The sequence below is a fragment of the Malaclemys terrapin genome, chromosome 10 (genome assembly GCF_027887155.1).
Source record: "Malaclemys terrapin pileata isolate rMalTer1 chromosome 10, rMalTer1.hap1, whole genome shotgun sequence".
Lineage (NCBI taxonomy): Eukaryota > Metazoa > Chordata > Testudines > Emydidae > Malaclemys > Malaclemys terrapin.
Window position 1 is genome coordinate 35,355,878 of NC_071514.1, and position 12,221 is coordinate 35,368,098.

Below are 12,221 nucleotides of genomic sequence, written 5' to 3' on the forward strand. Positions count from 1 at the left end.
AATTCCAAGGATGTTTGAGTACCAGCAGCATGAGACTTCCAGCATGTGTCACTCAAACTGTTGTCCACCATGATCATGCAGCTTTTCCCTCTGCACATTAAAAATGGGTGCAAAAGGAGATGGTAATCCTGTTCCCTCATGTGATTGGGTGGTCTGTAGCAGACACCAACTAATACTTCATCTTGTGCTTTATCTGTTAGGACATTGATCCTTATGCATTCAAAATCATTTTCTTCTGAATGATCAATGACTTGGAAACAAGGTAATGCCATTTTTGAGAAAGAGTGCTATTACCTTTCCTCTTTTGCCCACTCAGTTTTTTCTAAGAGGTTATAACCATTGATTGTCACATTCCAATCTTACAACCCATCCCATCAGGTTTCAGTAACACAACTAGATTGAATTTATGCTCATACTGTGCCCTGGAATCTAAGATCTCCCCGTGTATTCTACACTGCTGTTTTTAACATGAGTATGTCACACTATAGCAGCACCCCCACATGCAGGTTTAATTCAGTAAGCCAAACAAGAACATTTTAGAAAATAACTTTCTTTAATACTTGTTTAAATAGCTAGAAAAAATACTGATTTTTCTATTTAGCTACTGTGAAGGTTTCTTTTGTGAAAATTACAACACTCTGTCCTTTGATGTTAATGGTACATGGTAGTGGCTGCAGCGTTGGGGAATTAGATTTTTCTCATTTTTTTTTCTGTTTGGATCTGGTGTCATGCTGATTTTCATACTGTCTGGAATTACTTCATATTTAGTATTTATAAAAGTTATTTTGTGAACATTTTCAATATAGTTGCTCATTTGTTTGTTTAGTATGGAAAAGAGAAGACTGAGAGGGGACATGAAAGCAGTTTTCAGGTATTTAAAAGGGTGTCATAAGGAGGAGGGAGAAAACTTGTTCACCTTAGCCTCTAAGGATAGAGCAAGAAGCAATGGGTTTAAACTGCAGCAAGGGAGGTCTAGGTTGGACATTAGGAAAAAGTTCCTAACTATCAGGGTGGTTAAAGGAATCCAGGGAAGTTGTGGAATCTCCATCTCTGGAGATATTTAAGAGTAGGTTAGATAAATGTCTATCAGGGATGATCTAGACAGTATTTGGTCCTGCCATGCGGGCAGGGGACTGGACTCGATGACCTCTCGAGGTCCCTTCCAGTCCTAGAATCTAATCTATGAATTACTTCACATCCTATGTCATCTGTGGAGTAACTTTCTAGGCTTTACAGAGTGTATAAATTACGCTCACGATCAGGAGAAAAAAACGCACATTGCCATTTTCTGGCCTTTAATTTACAGGTACATGTGACTGAAAAGATTCTAACTTATCTACTTTATGTATATAGTTACATGTAATCAGACATTAACTTGTCTTACTTTGTTGTTATAGTTCTTTTGAAAAATTGACGTCTAATAAGGTATCTGCTTTGACCTGTGGTATGACTCAACTTTTATCTTTCTTAGTATTAAGGTGCATCAGCACCCTAGTCTATCAGCACCCTAGACTATCAGCACCCTAGTCCATTGCCTGTGAGTGGTGACACAGAACTTGTTTTGGATCTCCTCTCACATTCATATTTTCTTCATTGCTTCTGCTTACAGTTGCAGTGGGCACATGTTTAGTTACTGTGGTCATGTTATATGAAAATGAGAACAACAGTATGGACTAGATACCTGGTTCTAACCTTGCTGCTAATGTTTATTCCCCCTCTTGCTTCAATACAAAAATGAAAATTATGCTGTATTTACATTTGAGCTGATTGTCAGGTTCTAATACAACAGGGCCCCAACCCCAATCCTGATTTAAGTAACATTTTTTTCAAAATGGGTGAAGCTTTCAGTCACTTCCATAATTTTTACGTATTACAGAAAGACAAAATTGCTCACACCACAATTATTGGGCTCTACAGTTCATCCTCAAATTGCTGCTCTAAGTGTTTTAAAACCAAATAATTTCTAATAGATCCCCTATTCCTGGGTCTGTGCTTCTGTGAATTATTGGGGTCTGAGTGCACCAAACAATAGCTAATGTTATCCTAGACAGAGTGTCATGCAACCAGAATAACAAATATGTTTTGCAACTACATAATTCTCTTTATTTTTCAAAAATTTTATATACCTACGTTCACATTTCCATAAAATTTCCAATTTTGCACAGAGAACAATTCACATTTTTACCAAGCGCCTTCCCCAACCCTTTTAGTGTACTATATTTATCTTCATGCTCCAATATCTCTACAGTTATTGGTACAAATATATGGGATGTATGTATGAGAAGCAGTTCTATTACACTTTACAGGAAATTTTTATATCTACCTACCTTTTATTAAAGTACTTGTCTATAGCATATGAAACAAAACTATCCTGTAGTATCTTAATTCCTTCATGTGAGCTGTTTGTCTCCTCTAAAGTGTGTATGTGTGTGTGTGTGTAATGATATTATTAGATCTGAACAACGACCTTTTGCTAGCAATTTTGTTCCGTTTCCAAAATGGGAGGTGAACAGAATCATGTGATGGCCACTTTGCTACCTTAACATATTATCCAGCTATAAATGAGTTGGCCTTGTTCTAAAGTAACTTACCCACTAATTGTTCCTCTCAAAACCTGGCATAATAATGGGTACATCATATACCAACAAGTTACATATTAGTACAGCAATTCAAGAGCTACAGTTTCTAAATGGCTGTATACTGGAGTGGCTTTCTGGCACTAGTTGTGATCTTGCTCCCAGAAGAATTGTACTGAAGCATGTCGCATCCTGGAGGATGTAGCACTGGACATGAGTGTTGGAAGTAGGTCAGGTAACCCAAATGCTTCAGCCTTCTGTCAGTCCTCTAAACATTCCTGTGGAAATGCTGTGATTTCCAATTTCTGTTGGACATGTCTATATTATAAATGCTGTTTAACAAACACTTCTGTGAATTTTTATATCCTACTTGTATTTTCTCCAGCTCTTGTAAGGGATATCTGGCAATAGCCTGGAGAATATTACCTTCAGATTGGCTGTCGTGACATTTTAATATCAGTTAAAGCTTTTCACATTTATAACGAAGCTTTGCTGGGTGAAGCTTAATAAGCCTAGCGACATCTTTTTTTCTACTAATAAAACATTATATACAGAAGCAGCTAAAGTAACTAAAAGAGCATAAAATGTTTGGTCAGCAAACAAATTTCTTTTACAACAGAGTATTTTGAATGTCTACATTTCATCTCCAGCCATCAATGGTTGTAAGAACAATCCCGCTGTTCCTAGAATACATACCAGAATAAAAACCCACAGAAAAATGCGATCAATTACCATGGCAACATACTTCCAATCATCCTGAATCTGAAAAATATAAACACAGACAAATAAGACATGAAGCAAGCATGTTCTGATAAAGGTAAAGTTTACTGATCAGTAAATTGTTTGGTAATATCAGAACTCTTTTCTGTGTTCAGCAAAAATGTACATGGGAGCTCTTCCATGTACAGAATGTTTCTTCTTTCATATGAACACAACTTCCAACCTGGCTTTTGAGGTAGCAGAAATTCATCCATCATTCATCCATCTGTAGTAAGGCCAAAAACAGTGCAGAATTAACTACTATCTCTTCGTCCTCCCAATGGTTCGATTCATTATGGCTGAAACTTGCTTTGCATGAGTTGCAGAAGCAATCTTTCTAAATTAATCCTGACTTTGTAACACTATTTTAAGATAATAGAACTGTCCCTTTCACTAAACACACAGGGGACATATGGCCCCTCTTCCGTGGGCACAGAAATTTGAAGGTGAAAGAGACTCTATAGAGGGAGCACTTTCAAAAGTCACTTGGGCACATTTGCCCCAGGGCTCCCAGCTGCCTCTGTAGCTGGTAGCTCAGGGGTGATTTAAAGGCCCCACCTCTTCCGATTGAGGCCACGCCCCCCGCTGAGGACTCCAGCATACCGCTAAATCCTTTAAGTTACTTTCACCCCTGGGAAAGCCTCACTACTTCTGTGAGCCAGGTAAGTAAATATGCATTTTATGGCAGTGGTGACTTGCCCAAGGGCACACAGGGAGCTAACTGCTGTGCTAGGATTTCCCAAGTTCTCATTCTGATGGCAAATCTTGTGCTTGTTCCTCCCTCCAAAAGAGTTAATATAATAGATTCCACTTTAGCAGATGGGTTGGCATTGGCAGTAAAAGGAGTTCAGTGCAACACCGTGTTTCCCCAATATGAATTTCAATCCACTGGGTGATTCATGGCCCCATACACCTGTAATGTAAACAATGTGGGTTATTTGTATCGAGAAATTGTGAATTGTTCTGCAATGTTTTTATGAAAGGCATCTGGGATGTTTATTCCTACAAACAAACAAACAACACACTCCAACACTCATGGTAAATAGTGCCTGTAGCCTCAGTAACTAATGCTGAAAATTATTCTTACCTCTTTGGCTTCATTCTGCATTTTCATATTCTCTGCAATGTATTTGACACTTTCAATGGCATCTCTCATTTCTGGTGACAAAACTGAAAACGAAAGCAGAGCATCTACCGAGTCATAGCTTGTACTCCTTGTAAGATTGCCACTGAAGTCAGAAAACTTTATTCGTTGATACTGACAACAGCTGCATGTTATATCTTGACATATAAAGCCATCTTTGCAGCATTTGGTTTCAGAGCTGCTGAAGCAATTTAAGTCTGAGAGTTCAGCACTGTAAAGTGGCTTTGGCTTCTGATTATTCTCTTCATCACTGGCAGGCCTGGTCATAAACATGATCTTGGGAAGTAAGTTCAAGAAAATGGTCTTCACCCACTCAGGCATTGTGTGTGTCTTCGGTGTTCTATAGTGTACATTAAGTACAAACACAGTAATGACAATGGAAAGAGTTACAAATATCATGGTGAAGAGGAGGTATTCTCCAATAAGTGGGATCACCAAAGAGGTAGAAGGGATGGTCTCTGTGATCACTAGGAGAAATACAGTTAAGGATAAAAGGACTGATATGCATAGTGTCACCTTCTCACCACAGTCTGAAGGCAAGTAGAACACCAAAACAGTTAAGAAAGAAATCAACAGACATGGGATAATCATGTTGATGGTATAAAATAAAGGCAGGCGCCTAATATAAAGAGAATAGGTGATATCTGGATATATCTCTTCACAACAGTTGTACTTAATGTCATGTTTATATCCAGGAGCTTTAATAATAGCCCATTCTCCACTCTCCCAGTAGTCTTTGAGGTTCATTGTAGAGCCAATTAAAACTAAGTCAATTTTAGCTTTATCATAAGACCAGGAACCAAACTTCATGGTGCAGTTTTGGTAGTCAAATGGAAAGTAGGTTACATCTATTTTACATGAACTTTTAAAAATAGCTGGAGGTATCCAGGTCACTTCTCCTGTGTATTTCAATAAGGCTTTTGTCTTGTCATCAACTTGGAAATCCCCAACTGCACTGCAAAAATAAACCAGGGTGGGAAAAAAAGATAGGCAGTTCAACTAATTAGATTACTTTCATATAATAAGAGGTTAAGAACATAGGAATACTTATATACAGTGACTCTGGATTCATGCACTGTAAGTCAGCAAATGCACACTTCAGCATTCCAGCAGTAACGTTAACTATGCTGAATTGCATGGCTGGCATAAATAAGCATAGTTCCATTGACATCAGTGGAGCTACATGGACTTACAACTGCTGAAGATCGAAATGGTAGTATTTTCTAATCCTGTAACCTGGCTAAATGTGATCCATACCCAAGGCAGCAAACATGAGCTCCTTTGTGTCAGAACAAAGTGATGGACAAGCTGATCTTCCTTACTGTGCTTGGTCCACTCTCTCTCTTCCCTCCATCCCCACAGTAGCTTGCAGTATCGCTCCTCTATGAAAGCCGGAATTCAGGGCTCCTGCCACAGCTTGTCACTGCAGATACATGGATCAGAGCAGGGCCAACTCCCCACCCTGTTCACAATCACAATTTCAGCTGTTGTTTACATGGAAAAGTAAGACTGGGAAAGCATTTTTAGCTATTTATGTGATTAGCAAACTGCAGAAGAGAAGGAGCCAGCACCACATGACTAGCCAGCTCTTCATGGACCTACCAGCACGTGCTCTACAGACCACAGTTTGGGAACTCCTGTATTGGAGAGTATTTCAAGCATGTTTCATTGAGGCCAGCTTCCTTATATAGTGTATAGTCAACATATCATCTCAGTAACACATTTGGTCTCCTATTGACTCATTGGAAGCAAAAGTCCTAGGAGTGTACCAACCCTGGAGCTTTTATATAGTTATACTTAATGCTGTGTTGATGTCAGATGGGTAGCAATTTTAACTGAAAAAATGTCTGGATCTAGTAGTCCCTTTCAACTAAAGGTCAGAATTATTGAAGAGTTTCTCATTTGTAAATGAGAGGAAAGTTGTGTAGCAGAACTATGTCCCCCTTCTTACTGCCAGCCTTGCATATAGTGCAGAAAACATTTATAGAAAGAGTGGGAAGCAGAAGGAGCACAGGGATGCAGAGTCTGAAGTTTCCTGTCTGTTTCGCTTATTAAAATGTGTGCGTTTTGAATATTTAATACTTATTAGCTCAACAGACTCCAAAAGTATTGATGTTCAAAAAGAGCAGTGATTGGGGGTAATTCTACTACTAGAGAAGTAACAGTTTGCAACACATACCATAGTTGCTGTGTATTAGTACCTGGGTTTGATAAAAATCTTAGGTCTTTTGTAATATTCATGTGAATGTTCAATTTTTTAAAAGTTCATGATACAAAACCAAAACAAATTAAGAGTAAAGGCACTCCATATGGCATATTCTTACTTGTTATATAAGACAATGTCTGGCTTCCAGATCCTATCAGATGGGACTCGAATAAACTCAGCACCTCCATATTCCTCTGGATTCCACTTAAGTTTATAATCGTTCCAGATCTAATCATGGAAGAAACCAAAGTGCATTAGAATTACAAAAAGACCCATCTGAAATTGTGGACTACTGCCTATTCTTTCCATTAAAACAAATTGCTGTAATGTCACTTTTATAAAGTTGGTGTTTGTTTTTTTCAGAAGCTCTAATGACTAGATGTATCACCTTTTAAGAACATGTTATTTATTTGTATTCATTAGCACATACATTGGGAACCCATTGTGCCAGGTGCTGTATACACACAAGAGAATCTCCTACCCCAAAGAACATATGTTTTAAATAGACAAGACAGACAGAGGGTGACATGGGAAACAGACTCAATTAGGTGAAGTGACTTGACCAAAGTCACACAGCAGGTCAGTTGCAGAGCTAGGAATACATCTCAGGTCTCCTGATGCCCAGTCCCAGTTCCCTTTACACTAGACCAGGCTGCCTCCTCTTCCTCTCAGCCTCCAATTATATTAGAATTTGATTGCTCCTGATATTTTCATGCTATGATCCCAATTCATAAGGTAAAGCAATCTTACAATATCTCTAGAGCAACCAGAAAGATTTCTGAGATCGTAAACTAGCTCCCTGCCAGATCCCTCCAGCTAAGGCAGCACAGGAGGGGAGGGCGGGGTTAATGCTTGAATAGGAGATATCAAAGGAATGCCTAAGTACTATAAGAAACAGTGATGATAGTTCAATAGGTGACACAGTTCCCTCTGAGACACAATGTGGATGTAGTCATATCTTTTATTGGACCAACTTCTGTTGGTGAGAGAGAAACTTTTAAGTTTACACAGAGCTCTTCTTCATCTCTGGGAAACTAAGGCTACGTCTACACTGCACTTTTGTTGGTAAAACTTTTGTCAGTTGGTGCTGTGAAAACAACCCACACCTTGATGGACAAAAGTTTTACCAATGAAAAGTGCCGGTGTGGACACTGCTTTGTTGGCAGGAGAGCATCTCCCACAGACAATGCTACTGCCCCTCATTGGGTGTGGTTTTATTTTGTTGTCAGGAGAGCTCTCTTCTCTCCTGCCAACATAGCACTGTCCAACTTCTGTCGGTGAAACTTACGTCAGTCAGGGGTGTTTTTTATTCACACCCCTGAGTGACATAAGTTTTACCAACAAAAGTGCTAGTGTAGATGTAGTCTGAGTAAGTTTCCCAGAGCTGAAGAAAAGCTCTATGTAAGCTCAAAAGCTTGTCTTTCTCACCAACAGAAGTGGGCCAATAAAAGATATTACCTCATCCACCTTTTGTCTCCAATATCCTGGGACCGACATGGCTACTGCAACACTGCATACTGCATGCCGAGTCAGTATTGAACAAAGAATCCAGCATATTTTAAGGAGAGTGGCAGGTACCGTTTTTTTGGTGAGACTCAAAAACTAAAATCTTGGCCAATTTGGTCATTAAAATGCCATGGTTCTTTTTCAGAGTCAGGGTGTTAATGCTGTTGTCTGGGCCAAGCTGTTGTATAGGTAATTACATTGTCTCTACATGAAGTTCCCTGTAGCCAGTGTAATTACTCTCCACAAGATGAGCTTCACAGAGTTTCCTAGGCCTCCTGCGCTGCTCCAGTGGGTTTTACCACAGGAGACTCCATAATTATTTAATGCAAATAAATAGCCTACCACTAGGTGTCAGCAATGGATTAAGGTAAGTGTGGCCAACCCAGATCTCTGCACCAAAGCAGCATAGTCAGACCAGCATCTCTGATGCTGTGATCTTTCCTTTACTTAAATGCAAGTCAAATCAATACAAATGCTGGCTAGAAAGAATGTCCCAGTATCTTTGAGCATTGGCTTATTTAAGTTTTTGTTTACTAATGCTGAGGCATTTTGGTGTTGGGCTGTTTTTCATGACTGGAGGGACATTTTATTTACTTTACATAATAGTTACATTTCCATAGTAGAAACAGTTTGTATTTAGTAAATACAAACTGTTTCCTCCTCTGTTCCTCCCAAAATATTCCTAGGCCAGTTTATTTAGCTGGTGTTCCTTCTTTTGACCTAAATATTCCTGTTTACAAATCTTTAATGTTAGCAGTTTACATTTTTAATTAAAGAGATTGAATGGAAATATGGGAATTCTGGATGACCTAAGGGTTAGAGCTCTAACATGGGACCTAATGGTTACAGGGAAGAACCCACTGTAGTTGAATGGCTAGAGCATGGAATCAGCAGGTCTGGATCCTGTTTTTTGGCTTGCTATGGGACCTTCTCCAAATCATTAACCTTTTTGTTCAGTTCACCTAACTAATATTGCAATAATAATACTTTCCCACCTATCGTCAGTGCTGTGAGATGTCTGGATGAAAAGTGCTATATAAATATAACGTGCAATGTCACTTTTATACTAGTTAGCTAAATGCTGATACTAATGAACATTACGCAAACCATGGTCAGTAGAACATATTGCTTCTCAAATTGTGGGTGGAGGACACAGCAAGAAACCTCCATATTGACATTAAAAGAAAAATGAACTGAGCTGATATTATCAGTGCTGGGATTATATTTACTTACATGTTTCAGCCACAAGTTGGTCTCCATTATCTGGTTCACTTCATCCTGAAAAACACAGCCATGTTGAAAAAAGGAGTGGGCCTTTCTTTGGCCTAATAATGTAACACTTACTAGGTTCAGAAAGAAGCCAGTACTCACCACCTTCACTAGCTGTGACATGGATACCTCAAACTGAATGATGGCAGGGTCTGACACGTTTGCCACTGGTCTGATAAACTGATTGTAGTTGGCAAACAAGGCTGCAAATAGCCTGTGCTCCGCTTCTGAACAACTGCAACCTGAAAAGAGATCATGTTGGCTTCTGATTTTGAAACAACCCAGGAAGTTTCATGTGGCCAAATGCTATTTCCTTTGAAAATTAAATAACCAGCCATTAAATCTGCATGATGTTAATTTGGCATTCATTTAAGGTGAAAATAGAAGAATAAAATGTAATGGTAGATAGAGATTTTTCATATGTCTCTGCCAGTGGACTTTAAAGGATAATTTAATAAAATCATAGAAACTGGAGCTGAAAAAGCCCTTTTCCCTGGCTCACCTTGTCCCTCAACACTACAAAAAGGAGTTGGGGTTGAACGGGGTCAGAGGAAAACATTTTTCTTACAAACTTAGGCCCATGAGGAGCTAAAACTACATTTTTTAATATGACAAGTTACTGTCCCAGGAGACTGAGGCTCATTGTAGGATGGTTGCAATGATGCTAACAGCTTGTTCATTATAAATAAGGAAACAAGGATTAAAATTGATTCACCATTTCAGAGGGAGTACATTCTATTTGCAATTGTCCCTTTTTGATGCTGGTTTTGCTATCTGTGGTACCTTATGGCTATAAACTGAAGGTCTCAAAGCACAACTGGGAATCTTCTGTCCCCTAAACTATGCTTCCATTCTTATAGGCAACAGATAAACACAGTGGAGGCAGACCCTTCCTGGAATTTAGTGGCCTTGTCCTAAAGAGACTCACTAGTGGTACTTGGATGTAATATGCCCAAATCCTTTCATTTAAAAAAATTAGATCTCTTCTCCATTTATGGATAATGTTATATTTCAACATGGCTGGTGAGACAAACTAACAGTTAGGGCTAAATTCTGCTTTCAGCAACACTTGTGTAAATCTGGAATAGCTACACAGAGTCTGTCGATCTTTTAAAATATGACAGTATGACTGAATATAGATTTACATGCAGTTGCTAGGATATGTTTGAGGGTTTTTTCCCCCAGTCATACTAGGTTAGTATTTTCCAGCAAACAGAAGGGAAGCAGAAATACCCATATGTACAATAACTGATCTATAAAGTTTCACAAACAAAATATCTACCTTCTGATCTATTCTAGAAGTTCTGCTGACATCTAGTCTGAGCGTGGCACAATGTCAGACCACATACAGTTAAACATCCCCACTCTCTATTCATTTTGAAGACTATTTTTTTCAAGGGTAGTAAAGTCACTCAAACTAACACACCAGATTAAAATAGATAGCTTTATACTTTCCTATTTCTGGAAAATTAACTTTTTAGCCAGTAGACTTGCTCTAATCATTTAGTGATATCTCACCTATAATTATTAGCAAGTAAAGATTCCCCTGGATTAAATACGCCTGAGTCCTTTATATAGGTGGGTTTTAAGATTCATGTTCAGCCTTTTGCCAGCTCCTTCCCAAATGCTGTTGACCAATTTACATTTCCACAACGTGTGAATTAAATCTCTGTGTTTACCACACATCCAGCATCCATCACATTGTAGACAATAACTACATATATATAAATCAGTGTTTCAACATTCTGGTTAAAGTTGCTGTCATCCCAGAGCACCAGTAATAGCAAGAAGGAGATCTTTGCTCTGCAGAGATAAGCTGCACTGTTCAGAGCCACCTTTAAGGCTATTTCAAGCAGCTGTTTGGCATCACCTATTTCTGCTGATGCCCCAGCACTTTAGAGCATATATCCACTGTGAGCTAAACCTTAAAACCATTTTGAAGTTTTCCAACTCTTTGGTTAACATTTCAATGGCTTTGTGAGATCCTGGGACCCATTTGGCATGCCAAATCAGGGCTGCTATTTGTCACGAGTTCATAAGGCAAGATTTAAAAATTGTTTAATAAAAGAACCTGGGATTCATACGAATCCTGCAGCATGCCACTTATTAGTGCTGAACCTAAGTCCAGACCAATTAAAAACAATTGTACAAAGCCATATCCCATCCTCCTTCTACCCCCTCCTCTTAAAAAAAAGTCAAGGACCACTCACCTTTAAAGAAAAAGAAAACAGCAGCAGCTAGAAATAGAGCGAATGTGCTCCCCATGGCGTTATGAATTACTGCTCATCAACAGAGACTGCTGGCGACAAGCTCAGCTGCTAGGATTGCACAAGCATGGGAAGTGCAGACAGCTCCAATCTTCCAATGTATAAAATCCTTGTATAAGGCAGACTGCAGGACCCTGGAGAGCAGTTCTGCACCATGGAGATCCCATTAGCAACACTGTGCTGTCTCCTTTTCAGTTGTTCATATTGTCATAAACAGAGAGCACTGGAAACACAAAATAAATCGTAGACAAAATAGATGTAGTTACTGGAGGCAAGAAGTAATCATCGATTCATTGGGCAACAAGGGTAGGCAAGAGGCCATTAGTGGATGCATAAATGAGCCCAGTAATTGGATAATGCTAAGAGTTTTTCCAATCAGCTCCTATATAGGAGATTAATCTTTATAGGAACTTTGTGCCAAGCTATTAGAACAGGTTTAATTAATAAAAATCTTATAACTGAACTGTGCTGAAATAGATATTGACATTAGAGAC

The 12,221-nt window shown here is 38.9% G+C and overlaps 1 protein-coding gene across 1 annotated transcript; it reads right to left on the bottom strand.

Annotated features, from left to right (window-relative positions):
* Positions 1-2,080: 2,080 nt before the first annotated feature.
* CHRNA3 (cholinergic receptor nicotinic alpha 3 subunit) lies at positions 2,081-11,842 on the bottom strand. Its single transcript, XM_054042196.1, has 6 exons — positions 11,671-11,842; positions 9,563-9,702; positions 9,425-9,469; positions 6,804-6,913; positions 4,423-5,434; positions 2,081-3,338 (listed from the first exon to the last, which is right to left on the bottom strand). The coding sequence occupies exons 1-6, from the start codon at positions 11,723-11,725 to the stop codon at positions 3,210-3,212; spliced, it is 1,491 nt and encodes a 496-aa protein (XP_053898171.1). The 5' UTR covers positions 11,726-11,842; the 3' UTR covers positions 2,081-3,209.
* Between the last annotated feature and the right edge of the window lie 379 nt (positions 11,843-12,221).

What these genes read in the sequence shown, in the direction of transcription:
- CHRNA3 (XM_054042196.1), bottom strand. Translation starts at nt 11,725, where the DNA reads ATGGGGAGCACATTCGCTCTATTTCTAGCTGCTGCTGTTTTCTTTTTC. An exon ending in TGTCACAGCTAGTGAAGGTG is followed by an intron (nt 9,470 to 9,562) that starts GTGAGTACTGGC and finishes TGTGTTTTTCAG; the next exon opens with GATGAAGTGAACCAGATAAT. An exon ending in GACATTGTCTTATATAACAA is followed by an intron (nt 5,435 to 6,803) that starts GTAAGAATATGC and finishes TTATTTTTGCAG; the next exon opens with TGCAGTTGGGGATTTCCAAG.